At 42.4% G+C, this 15,627-nt stretch overlaps 2 protein-coding genes across 3 annotated transcripts in view; one reads left to right on the top strand and one right to left on the bottom strand.

The window, feature by feature from the left end:
• Window positions 1-20: 20 nt before the first annotated feature.
• tmem127 (transmembrane protein 127) lies at window positions 21-5,429 on the top strand. Its single transcript, XM_078428979.1, has 3 exons — window positions 21-365; window positions 4,089-4,253; window positions 4,759-5,429. The coding sequence occupies exons 1-3, from the start codon at window positions 131-133 to the stop codon at window positions 5,064-5,066; spliced, it is 708 nt and encodes a 235-aa protein (XP_078285105.1). The 5' UTR covers window positions 21-130; the 3' UTR covers window positions 5,067-5,429.
• A 4,999-nt stretch (window positions 5,430-10,428) lies between these two features.
• The window catches only part of ncaph (non-SMC condensin I complex, subunit H), a 41,902-nt gene continuing 36,703 nt past the window's right edge, over window positions 10,429-15,627 (bottom strand). For both annotated transcript variants that reach the window (XM_078428763.1, XM_078428762.1), the window contains exons 15-18: window positions 14,361-14,474; window positions 13,691-13,779; window positions 12,314-12,389; window positions 10,429-11,002 (exon numbers count right to left, since the gene is read on the bottom strand). In XM_078428763.1, coding sequence (XP_078284889.1) covers window positions 10,943-11,002; window positions 12,314-12,389; window positions 13,691-13,779; window positions 14,361-14,474 — 339 coding nt within the window. In that variant the 3' untranslated portion in view covers window positions 10,429-10,942. The remainder of the gene's footprint in view (window positions 11,003-12,313; window positions 12,390-13,690; window positions 13,780-14,360; window positions 14,475-15,627) is intronic.

The following is a 15,627-nucleotide window of genomic DNA, read 5'->3' as shown; positions in this document are numbered from 1 at the left end:
CGGTGTCCGCCGGATGAGGGAAGAGCCGCCACCGGTTCCGTCACGTCCGGTGTCCGCCGGATGAGGGAAGAGCCGCCACCGCCACCGCCACCGACATCGACGATTTGTTGCCCGGCCAAGGCGGTCCAGGATGTACGGGCCATCGGGTTTATCGGGGGCGCGCCGGCGGCCGGGCGCCGGGGGCGCGCTCCCCAAACACACCGAGCGGAGCCTGGCGTCGGCGGTACCGGGCGCACTCTCGGTGACGGCCTTGTGCACGGCGCTGGCGGAGCCCGCCTGGCTGCGCGCTCACGGCGGCGTGTGCCCGCGGCAGGAGCTCGGCGTGGCCGATGTCCTGGGCCACCTGGACTCGGCCCTGCTGGAAGGTGAGGGCGGGGCGCACCGGGGGGCCGCGGCCGGGTCGGGGCGAGCGGGTTGGGTCCGAACCTACTGCCGTACTCGGTGCCAGGACTGGTCGCCTGGGGTCTGACTCCTGACGGGGCTACTTTCGGCCCATCTTGCGACCAAGCTGGCTACCGGGCTAGTCCCATTGCCGTACATTTGGCCCATATCCTCAAACCCTTCCTATCTTATATCGATCCAATTTTTTTTTAAACTTGTAATTGTAATTCAAAAGCTCCTTGTGACAACTGTCGCCTTTAAAAACTTACATCTGGACAGCCCGTCAATTGGAACACTCTTGTCTTCCTGTTTAACCACATTCAAACCACCGAAACTAAAACCAAGATTTCCTTTGAATCAAAAGAACATAAAGTGCTAGAATAGTTCAGAGGTCGAGGTGCATCTGTGGAGGACATGGATAGGTGACGTTTTGGGTCAGACCCTTCTTTGTCTTTCATTTCCTTCTTCCTCAACTCAGTTTTCATTAACCTTTATGTAATGGGCGTCATGAGGCGCAGTGGAAATGCAAGGTGATGTCACGATGTCTGCACTATGTTAAATTTCAATTCTTGATCATTTTCAGCTTCTAAAAAAACATTGAGCCTAACACATCATTGTGTAGTTTTGGTCTCCTAATTTGAGGAAGGACATCCTTGCAATTGAGGCTGTGCAGCGTAGGTTCACGAGATTGATCCCTGGGACTGTCATATGAGGAAAGATTGAAAAGACTAGGCTTGTATTCACTGGAGTTTAGAAGGATGAGAAGGGACCTTATAGAAACATATAAAATTATAAAAGGACTGGACAAGCTAGTTGCAGGAAAAATGTTCCCAATGTTGGGGGAGACCAGAACCAGGGGCCACAGTCTTAGAATAAAGGGGAGGCCATTTAAAACTGAGATGAGAAGGAACATTTTCACCCAGAGAGTTGTAAATTTGTGGAATTCTCTGCCACAGAAGGCAGTGGAAGCCAAATCACTGGATGGATTAAGAGAGAGTTAGATAGGGGCTAGTGGAATCAAGGGATATGGGGAGAAGGCAGGCATGGGTTATTGGTTCGGGACGATCAGCTATGATCACAATGAATGGCGGTGCTGGCTCGAAGGGCCGAATGGCCTCCTCCTGCACCTATTTTCTATGTTTCTATCATTGGTGACATTAAATCATTTGAATAATCTATTGTTACAATAGAGAATAAACCAATGTTTTATCCTGCCATGTGTGCTAGATTGATATCTCAAATTCACCTGATATGCTTTGTTTACAGATCACAGTACCCAACTGTTCATCAGATTTTCTGAACTCCACTTTCCCGCACTCTCCCCTTAACTCTCCAATTCTTGAGTATCGAGCTGTACAAGTTATCCATGTCGACCAACTTGGCTTGTCTCATTTCCCGACATTGGTCCCTTAGCCCTCTGAACCCTTGCTATCCATATATCTGTCCAAATGTCTTTTATAAGTTGCACTTGTACCCGCTTCTGTACCTTCCTCCGGCAGTTAGATATTCCAGATATATACCCTCTGAGTGAAACAGTTGCCCAGAGGTCCCCCTTAAATCTCTCCCCCTCACCTTAACCCTCTGCCCTGCAGGGTTCCCACAGTCATGTATCGCACAAATCACACCAAAGGCACAGAAGGAAATGTCAGCACTGGAAATTTTTAACCCTGAGGATATGATGGACTAGCAAATCTTGTTTTCTGTGTAAATGAGAGGCTGGGTGAGACTTATAAATTAGAAGCTGGAGTCCGCCATTTGGCCCCTTGTACCTGCTCCACCATTAAGATATTTTACCGCTGCTATTTTCTACACAACCCGCTTGTTTCCCTGAATATTAAAAATAAAATTAATGCCTGTGCCCTAGAGTCTTCTTGGGTGGAGAAATCCAAAGTTTAGTTACCCTCTGGTTGATGAAGTTCCATCTCATCTCTGTACTGAACACCTCACTTTGAGACTGTAATGCCTCAAGCAGGCCAAAACATCATCATCGCATCTACCCTGTTTGACCCAGTAAGATTTTTTTTGTATGTTTCAATGATATTAATCCTTACTCTTCTAATCTCCATAGAATGAGTGTTTGTTTAACCTCCCCTCAAATACCCACTTTTCCAGTAATAATCTCTTGAATTTTTTTTGTGAGCTCTCTTTTGCAATTACTGTTCTATGTACTGCATCCTTCTTGGATAGACAGACAATGTTTCATGTGTGGTCTCTCCAGGTCCAGGTATAATTGCAGTAAGATATCTTTGGGCTTGCTCTGAATTGCAACGAAGAGCAACTTCTACTTGCCTCATCTGTATGTTAACGACTAGTTTCTTTTTAATCAATGTCCATTTCTTTCAGCTCCTCATTCACTCATAACCTTTGTTCTCCGCTATTGCTTGGAAGTGTATAAAATGACGGCCTTAAATTACTTGAGTCCTAAATTGAGGGGGCAAAAACGGGATTTAAACTTATACTGTAGTAATTCTTAAGAGATTTTTTTCATCCAAAGAGCAGTTATGATCTGGAACTCGCCACTGAAAGGCTGAAATCCTCATCTTATTTACAAATTTGAAGAGCTATGATCCATAAGACCATGGAGCAAGTATTTGCAAGTGTGATTAATCTAGGAAGGAACTGCAGATACACTGAAAATAGACACAAAATATTGGAGTAACTAAACGGGACAGGCAACATTTCTGGATAGGAGGAATGGGTAATGTTTCGGGTTGAGACCCTTCTTCAGACTGAGTCAGGGGAGCGGGAGAAATATGGAAGGGTAATTGTGAAAACGAGACATCAAAGGGGACGAAGTTCAAGGAAAATGTAGGTCATTGTTAGCTAGGGGAATGTGACAATGCAGCATTAAAGATAAAATTTAATCAGGAAGACAGTCAGAATGGTTGGAGAACTCGAATGGAGAGGGAGGGAAAGCGAGGGTTACTTTAAGTTAGAGAAGCCGATGCAGACACAGGCAACTGCAGATGCTGATTTACAAAAAGAAATACAAAGTGCTGGAGTAACTCAGTAGGTCAGGCAGTATCTCTGGAGAACGTTGATAGGTGACATTTCAGGTCAGGACCCATCTTCACACTGATTGTAGTAGTGGGGAGAAAGGTGATGGCTGGAGACACAAATATATGCACAAAGTACTGGAGTAACTCAGAGGGTCAGTCTGCATCTCTGGAGACCATGGATAGGTGATATTTTGTTTTGAGACCCTTCTTCAGATGTGATCGGTGCAAAAAGGTGAGCTGGGGTTTTAATGACAGACAAGTGGACAAAGGCTCAAAATGAACTGACAAAAGTATGTAAGATTAGGAGAGAAGGGTGATATGTGAAGCCAGAGGAAGGAATATAGGTGGGTGGGGATGTGTAGCTGTTTTTCAACCAGCATGGACACATTGGGCAGAATGCCCTCCCATGTTATAAATGTTCTATGCTTTCACCAGCTTATGTACATATGGCGCCTCTGCCAGTGTGTGTGTGATGTTGAATATTTTTCTGCAGGTCTAATCTGAATTGGGGTAATTTCCAAATTTAAAATGACACAAATTGTTTAATTTTGGAATTAACTGCATTCGTTATAAAAATGTCAGAATGTGGTTTTTATGTTATTTTTTGCCTTGCTGGTTCTATGGAAGATTCTTGTATGTATTTTTGTTACTTGGCTGTAATCTGGTGTGTGTGTGTGGGGAGTTTAACCCTATCTTTGTTTTCTGCAGAATATTGTATGAATTCTCAGACTGTGCTGCTACTGCGGGTCATCAGTGCCTTCTGTTTCCTGGGGATTCTTTGCAGTTTGTCAGCCTTCCTGCTTGATGTGTTTGGACCTAAACACCCAGCGTTGAAGATTACTCGCAGATATGCATTTGCACATATTCTTACAGGTCTGTTGAAGTGAAACAATTTGTTCTTACATTGTTATCAAATAAGGGTGTGGCTTTATTTTTAGTCTTGCACAATCATTTTGAAAGTGAAACAACAGCAAAATGCTGTGGGTACGTTTAAAACAAAAATGTATCTATGCTGAGGTAGTGAATTGTTGATTAATTGTTAAATAACAAATAGTCCATCATTGTGAACTCATCCTTCACATTACAAGATGATTCAGTTTTATATGCAGTTTCGATGTAGTATTAACATGTGGTACAAATTCCCCACTCACTTATTTCTTACATCACCTATGCTAATGGTGGAAGTACGAGACGTGAAGGCCTTTAGAGTAAATCATCTTTAGACATATTGAGGATATTCCCTCTCAATTGTAATGGTTTTTGCTGCTATCTGTTGTATTTAATGCAGTCAACCCATTGTTTGATTCAATGAGAGAATGCCGGGGGATGGACCCTGCCATATATTCTGCTCCACTCACCGGCTTTCTTTTTATTCCAGTTCTCCAATGCGCCACAGTGATAGGGTTTTGTTACTGGGCATCAGAGCTGATCCTGGCACTTCAACAGCAACATAAGAAATATCATGGTTCTCGTGTCTACGTGACCTTTGCAGTCAGTTTTTACTTGGTGGCAGGAGCTGGAGGAGCATCCATCTTAGCAACAGCTGCTAACCTCTTGCGACACTACCCAACAGAGGAAGAGGAACAAGCACTGGAACTACTATCAGAGATGGAAGAGAATGATCCATACCCAGTCGAATACGAGATTGTTAATCAGTTCCAACCTCCCCCTGCATACACACCTTGATCAACAGGACATATTACCATTTTACACCTTAAATTTGTCTTCGATTTTTTGAACTTGTACCTTGTTCTATAGATTTAATCTAGAATGGTTGCCTTCAACCTCCCATCATTCACGCAGCTTAGCTCAATGATTGCTGGTTGGGGGGCTGGAAGCTGCGATCATCTTAAAGCCCAAAGTTTGTCGATTGCTCTTGCTGTACCCCAAGGGACAATAGGAACCTTTTGCAACTCGTTGGGGGGAGATGGAGTACCTTCCATGTAAGCAAAATACTTGTTCATAACCATTTAAAGAGGCAGCATCTTAAACTGTACAATTTAAATTTCAAGCTTGTAAATATTAAACTTTTTTGTGCTTTTAAATAAATTAGAATCGTGGGCTTCTATCACTCAATTATGCTTTATTTCACAAACATTTAAGTGATTAAAAAGTTCAAATTACTTTAAAGAATTAAAAGTAGGATTTGATTTTAACTGGCAAATATTTTGGAATACTACAAGGACACTGTCTCTGAACTGTTGTTCTTATAGTGTTGGCTTATTTTCTCATTCACTCACCCACTGTTGTACAGTGGCTATGTCTCAATGCCAAGATATATTTTTCTGTCATTCCATTAAAAAGTGCCAGTCTTGAGCTTATGGAATACAAAGTGCTGGGTGCCAAAATATCGCTTATCTACATCCTCCAGAGATGCTGCCTGACTTACTCCAGCAATTTTTGTGTTCTATGCAAGATTCCAGCATCTGCAGTTCCTTGTCTATCTCAGCTTAAGGGAACATCAGCAGTTGTTAGAGTGGGTTATGAGACAAATATATATTGTGAACAGCTAAGTGATTGTCAGATGGTGTAACTGTTATAATATTTCATGTTTGGCTATTGCCTTTGCTAGAAATCTATTACCCTTCCCCTCGTGCGACTTCAAGATAGAAGAAAGCACCTTATCAGATTAATTTTAGAAAAGAAAAATAACGTACATTTATATGGCGTCTTTTAACAGGGCAAAACATTCATTATGCCTCACTTCAAAAGATTAAGTGACCAATATTATATCTTAAAAGATGGAATTATAGAAACAGAAAAATTAAGCAGAATTTCAGTTCTTTCAGCTCACACAGCTCCAGAGCAACTAATTTTTAACGTATCAAGTGGCAGTAGTGACAGCTGTTGGAGCTGCTGCCTCAGCACCAGATACCTGGGGTCTGAAGAAGGGTCTCGACCCAAAATGTAACCCATTCCTTCTCTCTAGAGATGCTGCCTGTCCCACTGAGTTACTCCAGCTTTTTGTGTCCATCTTTGATCCTGACAATGCGTGCTCCTGTGAAGTTTATACTTTCTCCCCGTGATCAGATGGGTCTCCTCTGGATGCTCTGTTTTTTTCATACATTCCAAAGGCGTGCGGTTAATTAGCCTCCGTAAATTGCCCCTGGTGTGTGCAGGGATGGATGAGAAAGTGGGATAACATAGAACTAGTGTGAACAGGTAATCTTGGACAGTGCCCATTTCCACACTGTCAATCAACCAATGTGAAGAAATATCAGCACCAACTTCTGGGATTTGGTTCTGATAGCAAAAACTTAGTGGATTAATGAATACAATGTGAAGATATTCAGTGAGACCCATCTGCTACAAAACAATTAATGAAGCTGGCGTGAAATAGGAATTTTCTCATGCAGCTATTTAAATCAATTTACCAGTTAAAGATGAAATGAAAATTTTACATTTGAATTAAGATGGCTGGTCCCATAGGCCAATGGCAATGGAGGCCAAGTTTTTGGGTTTCTTTAAAACAGATTGATAGGTTCTTGATTAGTAAGGATGTCACAGGTTACAGAGCGAAGACAGGAAAATGGGGTTAATAGACAATAGGAGCAGGAGGAGGCCATTCGGCCCTTTGGGCCAGCACCGCCATTCAATGTGATCATGGCTGATCATTCTCAATCAGTACCCCGTTCCTGCCTTCTCCCCATACCCCCTGACTCCGCTATCCTTAAGAGCTCTATCTAGCTCTCTCTTGAATGCATTCAGAGAATTGGCCTCCACTGCCTTCTGAGGCAGAGAATTCCAGATTCACAACTCTGACTGAAAAAGTTTTTCCTCTTGGTTTTAAAGGGCCATGATTGAATGGTGGAGTCGACGTAATGGGCCAATTGGCTTAATTCTGCTCCTTATGTGGTTATTTCCATGTGACTTTGGTACCTGATGTACTAGTTATTAATAGCAATGTACTGTCATCTCACATGCATTTTCTTTCTGCATAGTGAATTAAACCAGTCCCTGGGGTTTTTTAGTATCATCTGCAGGCCAATGCTGATTCTTCCAACTCTGCATTGATGGATGCTGGCAGAGCAACTGATCAAGCCTAGTTAGAAACAGAGAAACATAGAAAATAGGTGGAGGAGGCCCTTCGAGCCAGCACCCCCATTCATTGTGATCATGGCTGATCATCCACAATCAGTAACCTGTGCCTGTCTTCTCCCCATATCCCTTGATTCCACTAGCCCCTAGAGCTCTTAAATTCATCCAGTGATTTGGCCTCCACTGCCCTCTGTGGCAGAGAACTCCACAAATTCACAACTCTCTGGGTGAAAAGTATTTTTCTCACCTCAGTTTTAAATGGCCTTCCCTTTATTCAAAGACTCTGGCCCCTGGTTCTGCATCAAGCTTGTCCAGTCCTTTTATAATTTTATATGTTTCTATAAGATCCCCTCTCATCCTTCTAAACTCCGGTGAATACAAGCCTAGTCTTTTCAATCTTTCCTCATATGATAAAGGTATTTATTCACAAAATGCTGGAGCAACTCAGCAGGTCAGGCAGCATCTCAGGAGAGGGCGGCACGGTAGCGCAGCGGTAGAGTTGCTGCTTTACAGCGAATGCAGCGCCGGAGACTCAGGTTCGATCCTGACTACGGGTGCTGCACTGTAAGGAGTTTGTACGTTCTCCCCGTGACCTGCGTGGGTTTTCTCCGAGATCTTCGGTTTCCTCCCACACTCCAAAGACGTACAGGTATGTAGGTTAATTGGCTGGGTAAATGTAAAAATTGTCCCTAGTGGGTGTAGGATAGTGTTAGTGTGCGGGGATCACTGGGCGGCACGGACTTGGAGGGCCGAAAAGGCCTGTTTCCGGCTGTATATATATGATATGATATCATTTGTGTCATCGAACTATCCTTACTGAAAGTTTCTCGCTTAAATAATCACACTCCAACTTTCAATGCTTAAAGTGGCTAAAGGGATAAAAGGAGAATGGCTTTGGAGAATGCACCGGAACAGTGCACAAATGTGAGGTTATTCACTTTGGCGGCAAAAACAAGGAGGCAGATTATTATCCCAATGGTGTCAGGTTAGGTAAGGGGGAAGTACAGTGAGACCTGGGTGTCCTAGTACACCAGTCACTGAAAGTTGGCGTGCAGGTACAGAAGGCAGTGAAGAAAGCTAATGGCATGTTGGCCTTCATAATGAGAGGATTTCCGTATAGGAGTAAAGAGGTTCTTCGGCAGTTGTATAGAACGTACAAACTCCTTACAGTGCAGCACCCGTAGTCAGGATCGAACCTGAGTCTCCGGCGCTGCATTCGCTGTAAAGCAGCAACTCTACCGCTGCGCTACCGTGCCGCCCTCTCCTGAGATGCTGCCTGACCTGCTGAGTTGCTCCAGCATTTTGTGAATAAATACCTTTATCATATGAGGAAAGATTGAAAAGACTAGGCTTGTATTCACCGGAGTTTAGAAGGATGAGAGGGGATCTTATAGAAACATATAAAATTATAAAAGGACTGGACAAGCTTGATGCAGAACCAAGGGCCAGAGTCTTTGAATAAAGGGAAGGCCATTTAAAACTGAGGTGAGAAAAATACTTTTCACCCAGAGAGTTGTGAATTTGTGGAGTTCTCTGCCACAGAGGGCAGTGGAGGCCAAATCACTGGATGAATTTAAGAGCTCTAGGGGCTAGTGGAATCAAGGGATATGGGGAGAAGACAGGCACAGGTTACTGATTGTGGATGATCAGCCATGATCACAGTGCTGGCTCCGTGCCGCCCAGTGATCCCCGCACATTAACACTATCCTACACCCACTAGGGTCAATTTTTACATTTACCCAGCCAATTAACCGTTCTTAATGCCTAATCTCTGGCTGGGATTACAAACCAACCAACAAAAGCACAATTAGTGCATGAAACTGCAGTCTAACAGAGCTGTGAAGTCAACTTTTGATGGCCACATCGTACTGTCAATAGTATGGATTTCCCAGGCAAGGAGCCTGTGTAATAACATTTGTCACATTAATAATATGGTACAAGTGCATGTTCTGCTATCATGCATTTCCAAAACACAAATTGATTATAAATGTTATTTTGATTCGGAACTAGTGAAATTAATAAGCAGAAAAGAGGTATCCTGGATTAAAATAGTATGAGGGGGGTGGTGGTGGGAGAAAAAGAACTGGACCTATTGCCACGTAACATTCCCATTGTCTCTTAAGAACACAGCTGGTGCTTTAACCGTGGGTGGCCATTCGCCATTTAAATTGACAGGCAGTCACTCCTGATATTTGTGCTGTATACAGCCTTTTGTATTTTAGCTTGCAGTAACAAAAATACAGTTATTTCTGTTCACTGAAAGTCCTATGGGAAAAATAACTTATTGCAAGTCTGAAACTTTTGTCCTTAACCCCCCATCTCCATTAACACAGTTCTCTTCATAATTGGATTTTCTGTAACAAGGTTACTTAGGAACACAATTATCAAGTAGTAGAACTACCCAAACTCAAACTTGCACATAACATTCTGACAAAGGCAACGGCATTCAAGAAAAAACTATTGAAATTCTAGAACTGTGCCAAACCTTTTACACATTGTACATTAAATAAATGCACCAGAGACCAAAAAGCTTTTGATGAATTCTACTGTGGGAAGATTGGCTGAAGCCTGCATTTGTACAGCCGATAACTTGTAATAAATGTTTAATGTTGCGTCACGATGAGTGGCATTTGTCATTACCAGTTCTATAAATCTCTTAACTATTACTGTTGATTACTAACTTTATTTTAGAAATAAACTTTTTAAAGTAGTAATCGGAGGCCTCTCTTAATCTTTCCATGTGAAATCTCTTAGACAAAGTGACCATGTTCAGATGAGATACAGCTCATGAGTGTCATCACTTTGCCTATCTTTGAGTAACCTAATATTATATCTCCAGCAGAAAGTATTATCTGGCTAACTCTAGCACAGCCAGTAAAGATTGCATGGGTTTCCTGTGAAGTGCCGGCAGAATGTGCATGAATAAGCAATTAATTATGTTGTCTTTAACACCAGGAAGTTCCCAAGTAAATTACATTTGATTAAATATTTTATTTGTAGCATGGTCACCATTATATATAAAATGAAACAATCTGCACACACAATGGCTGCATTAACAGTAGAAAATGATTAAGTTATGTTTTGGTGGTCTTGGTTGGAGGATAAACATTGGTCAGTGTACCTGGGAGTTCGTCCTAATCTCTTAAAAGAATACAGCTGTAATTTAGTAACCTCAACCTAATTTTTTCCTTTTAAATTAATGGTAGGTAAGGAACATAATTTTTGTATATTTTTTATATACCACACTGGATGATGAGCAAGGATTAAAATGTCTTGAGACGACAAAAGATAGCTAACAAGTACAAATAATTAATTTCTAGAAAATTATTAGAAATTGCTTTTCTAAACACCTCACTTCTAAAGAAGTGAACGCCATTAAGAATGTTTAAAAAAGGACTCACGACACAAGATTTACCATATGAAAATGAGGTAAAGTTATAGCATGACAAGGCTCTGTATCACTATAAAACATTACAATATGTACAATTTCCTCAAAAGTTCAGATATGTACAAGCAATATTACTTCAGTTTCCTTGTTTGATAAAAACATCTGACAAATCCTCTTTCCCTTCGATTTCAAGATTCTGAAAGATAAAACATTTAAATGCACAATTGTCAGTCTTTCAGGCCACTTTGTCCTGTCCAGTTTCAACCAGGTCTTTTTGCCTGACCCAACTATAATTTGGGCCTCAGAATCACAAGATTATTGGTTCTCCAACCAGTCCCCGATTGCTTACAAGGGCTATGTCACTCAGCTAAGTTACTCAAGGACAGCAAGGTGGCACAGCTTGTAGAAGCTGCTGCCTCACAGCACCAGAGACCCGGGTTCGACCGTGACCACGGGTGCTGCTTGTGTGGAGTTTGCAGGTTCTCCAGGCATGTGAGCTTAAAAAAAGAGCTGAGCGCTTGCAGCGGGGGTCAAAAAACTAGAAATATTTACACAAAATTACCAGGTTCAAGCCTCTTTTAGTGCATTTCAAAGTAAAAACGGACATTACAAAATAATGTGAATGTCATTGTATACAAATAACATTTAAGTAAATTCGCACATTAATTGATAATCAGCCCAAAAAGGTGGTAATTGGCTTTCCTGCTGTTTTATATTTTAACCGCGTCTTAATTAATTTAGTTATATAATCTTGTACTTAAATTTAATATTTACTCATTACAGTTCCACCACTGATTTTCTGGCACTCTTGGTTACAGAGCTTTGCTGGTTTATCCAGCCGGCCAAGGAAGACGGCTATGGGGATAGATTTGCTGGCTGCAGCTGGGCTGGAGTTCCAGAGCCCCAGCCGCAGGTTGCAAATTCAACCCACCGATCGGCCGTGGAAGTCCCGATGAGGTCGAGATTGGCTGCCTTGGCCAGCCTAGGTGCCACATTTTCGGGGAGACTTCCAGGGCGCAGGGGATTTCTCACGGAACCCCTAGAGACCTCTAGCGGAACCCTAGTGTTCATTATAAGTGTATACATCATTTATTTTCTTTTTCCGATCCGATTTCTCCATTGGTAAATGCGATTTTGCCAAAGTAAAAAAGTGGAAATCACGCAAAAAGCACAGAAACTGGATTTTAAAACGCGGAAATCCGCGGAAAATTCACATGCCTGGTTCTCCCTGTGACCGTGGGTTTCGACTGGGTGCTCCAGTTTTCTTCCACGTCCCAAAGACGTACAGGGTTTGTAGGTTAATTGGGTTCTATAAATTACCCAATGATAGTGGCAAGTGTGGATGGGGAAAGTGGGATAACAGAGCTCATGTGAACGGGTGATCGATGGTTGGTATGGACGATGGGTCGAAGTGCTTGTTTCCATGCAGTTTCCTTCAATCAATCAACTATTGGATGGACATTCAGTTGCTAATGTAACAAGCAATAATATAATGTTATATACATACCTTTTCATTGGCCAAGTGCAGCAAACAGGCAAATGCCATGGGAACAGACAAGTTCTTTGCTAGTGTACTTGGCAACCTGCACACACAAAAAAGAATCTGAGTACAAGCATAAAAATGATTACATACACACGTACAATAAAGTCAGAGCCTTTAGCACAGAAACGGGCCCATTGGCCCACAATGTCTGCGCTGATCATTCAATGTCCAATCTATACATTTCAGAATTTCCAAAATTCAGAATTTTACATCAAAGTTCATAATATGGCGCATAATGCAACTTTTCAGCAAAAAAAAGTATGCACGCCAAATGCGCGTAGGCGTTGCGCTACATTCACGTGTGAAAAACGACTATTATTTCCAACAGTCTGTAGTTCTTGGACTACATGTACAATGTCAGGCCTATCATGAGTATATTCTACTATTATAGAAAGGTTATTGAACAGAAATATTTTTTACAACAAAGAAAAAATTGTTTTGTTTTGTTTTTTCTATTTTGCTTTTTCCTTGCACATCCCAATTCTCTTGGTATTGAATAAAAGAACAATGGTCATAAAATGTATGACTAAGTTATGAAGAAAGAGTTTCATTTAAAAAACTGCACATACCGAATTTAATTGAAGACATACTTGCTCCAGTGGTCTTCAACAGCAAATCACAACGGTCCATGTCTCCCCCTACTCCCCCCATCCCTCCCCTTCCACTCCCCTCCCACCCCCACTCTCCCCCTCCCTTCCTCCACCCCCCGACCCCCACTCCACTGCCCCCCTCCCCCGCACAAAAACCTCCCCATCCCCTCTCAACATCAACGGGAATCACGCTCCGCAGCGAGGCTAGGCAAGGGGCGAGTCCGGGCCAGCAGCGAGAGGCGAAGTGACACCAGGCCGAGCCAGCGACAAGGTGAGGCGAGGCTAGCAGCGAGGCCAGGCCAGTGGCGAGATGAGGCCAGGCTACCGGCGAAGTGAGGCCAGGCTAGCGGCGAGACGACACCAGCGGCGAGGCGAGGCTGGGCCAGCAGCGAGGCCGGGCCAGCGGCGGGGTGAGGCGAGCCATGTGTTTTGCGAAAAATTGTGAAGCGAACTCAGAATGGCGGAAATTAAATAAGAAAGCGGAAACTTTCCGCCAAATTCGGACGGGTTGGGAGGTCTGACATTTCATTAATGAGTGCTTTGGTCCATAACCTCTGCCCAGGCTATTTAAAATACCTCCTAAATGTTGTGAGTGAGGGTACAATCCTCTCAGACTTTGCGTTCTAGATTCTAACCACCCACTGTGTGAACAGGTTCATTTAATTGAACAATTATTTCTAAAATTATTAAAGATTGATTCATAATAAACATATTTAGTGAGAGTGATTTAATTTAATCAAGAGAAACAAACCTTCCAAACAGATCCTTGGTAATAGCTGCTAAGCTTTGTCGTCCTTTCACTGTCATTACATTGTCTTGTGGCTCTTCAATTGCCTTATCCTAATTATTCAAACACAAATATTAATGCATACAGTACATGGATATAGCCTAACTTCACAGCCTATAAAACCTCAGCACCAAATGCATCATAGCTAACTAATTGATGATGGATGAGTGTGAATATTCATAAGAACACCTTGATGAACTCTGCTTCAAAATACTCCATTCAGAGAAGACAGTACGTCTGAAAGATGTCTTCTCAGACAATCCTCAGACAGTAGATAGACACAAAAAGCTGGAGTAACTCAGCGGGACAGGCAGCATCTCTGGAGTGAAGGAATGGGTGAGGTTTCAGGTCTGAAGAGATACTCCAGCTTTTTGTGTCCACGTTTAAATCAGCATCTGCACTTCCTTCCTACACAATCCTCAGACAGTACTTCTTCAAACCATTGGAGACTTAAATACACATGCTAAGCACAAGAGGAGCGCCTTTAAAATCCAATAGTAAACATGCAGCTTTTTGGGAAACCTACTGCTAACAGGAGGAAGCATTTCAGAGCACTACCCTTCCTGAATAATTACAGCTCCAAAGGATGGATTACTCTCCAGTGACTGATGATCCCATTCAGCACATGCCTTACCTTTCCATCTGCGACAGCCGAATTTCCAGTCAGGAGTTCCCACATGTTTTGCTTCAATCTTTTCACATCCATCCTTTTTGCTGTTTTTGAATAATTCAACAGAATTTTGTTGACCTGTAAAGATTCAGAATTTCAGAGTTAGAATCGTAAACTTTTACAACACAGTGCCGATCAAATTTATTTTTTCATTTAACACAAAGCCTGAACTGGGATGAGAAGAGGTTTCCAGCTTTATCAATGGTTAAACAAATACAGTGACTGCACAGTAGATCACAGGGAAATGCTTAAATCAGAGATGATAGCAAAATATGCGTGTAAACAAGGAACTTATTCATTCTGAAGAAGGGTGCCAACCCAAAACATCACCTATCCATGCATCCACAGATGCTGCCTGACTGAGTTACTCCAGCAATTTGTGTTTATTTTAGGGGCAGCATAGTCACACTGCTGCCTCACCACCAGAGTCCTTGGTATGATCTTGGCTACAGGTGTTGTCTGTTAGGGAGTTTGTACCGGTACATTTCCTCCCACTTTCCAAAGACAGGCAGGTTTGTACGTTAATTAGCTTCTGTAAATCACCCCCTTTTGTGTAAAACATAGAACTGGTGTACAAGTGATCGATAGTTGGCATGGACTCAGCCGAAGGGTCTGTTTCCATGCTGTATCTAAACTAAACTAAGCTTATGATAGCAACCAAGCTCAGCTTTTCTGCTGTACTCCTTCCCTGTTTTGATAGATCTAAGCCAACACATTGCAATAAGTTCATAAGTTGTAGGAGCAGAATTAGTCCATTCTGTCCATCAAGTGTACTCCGCCATTCAATCATGGCTAATCTATCTTTCTCTCTCAACCCGATTCTCCTGCCTTCTCCCCATAAACCTTGACACCCTTACCAATCAAGAACCTGTCAATCTTCACCTTAAAAATATCCATTGACTTGGCCTCCACAGCCTTCTGTGGCAAAGTAATACTTGCCCAGAAGAGCATTTTACCAGAATAAATCTATTTTCAATTTACTCTGACCATGGTGAGGCTAGATTTTGTGCATTGTGTTCAGTTTTGGTCGCCCTATTATAGGAGGGATGTGGTTAAGTTAATAGGAGTACAGAAAAGATTTACAAGGATGTTGTTTGGACTAGGGAGAGGTTGGGCAGGATAGTTTATTTATTGGTGCGCTGGAGGATGAGGAGTGATCTTATAGAAATGAACAAGATCATGAGGGGAATCAATAAGGTGATTGCAGTCTTTTACCCAGAGAAGGGGAATC

This window comes from Rhinoraja longicauda, chromosome 36 (assembly GCF_053455715.1).
Source record: "Rhinoraja longicauda isolate Sanriku21f chromosome 36, sRhiLon1.1, whole genome shotgun sequence".
NCBI lineage: Eukaryota > Metazoa > Chordata > Chondrichthyes > Rajiformes > Arhynchobatidae > Rhinoraja > Rhinoraja longicauda.
This window is presented reverse-complemented; position numbering and strand designations above follow the sequence as displayed.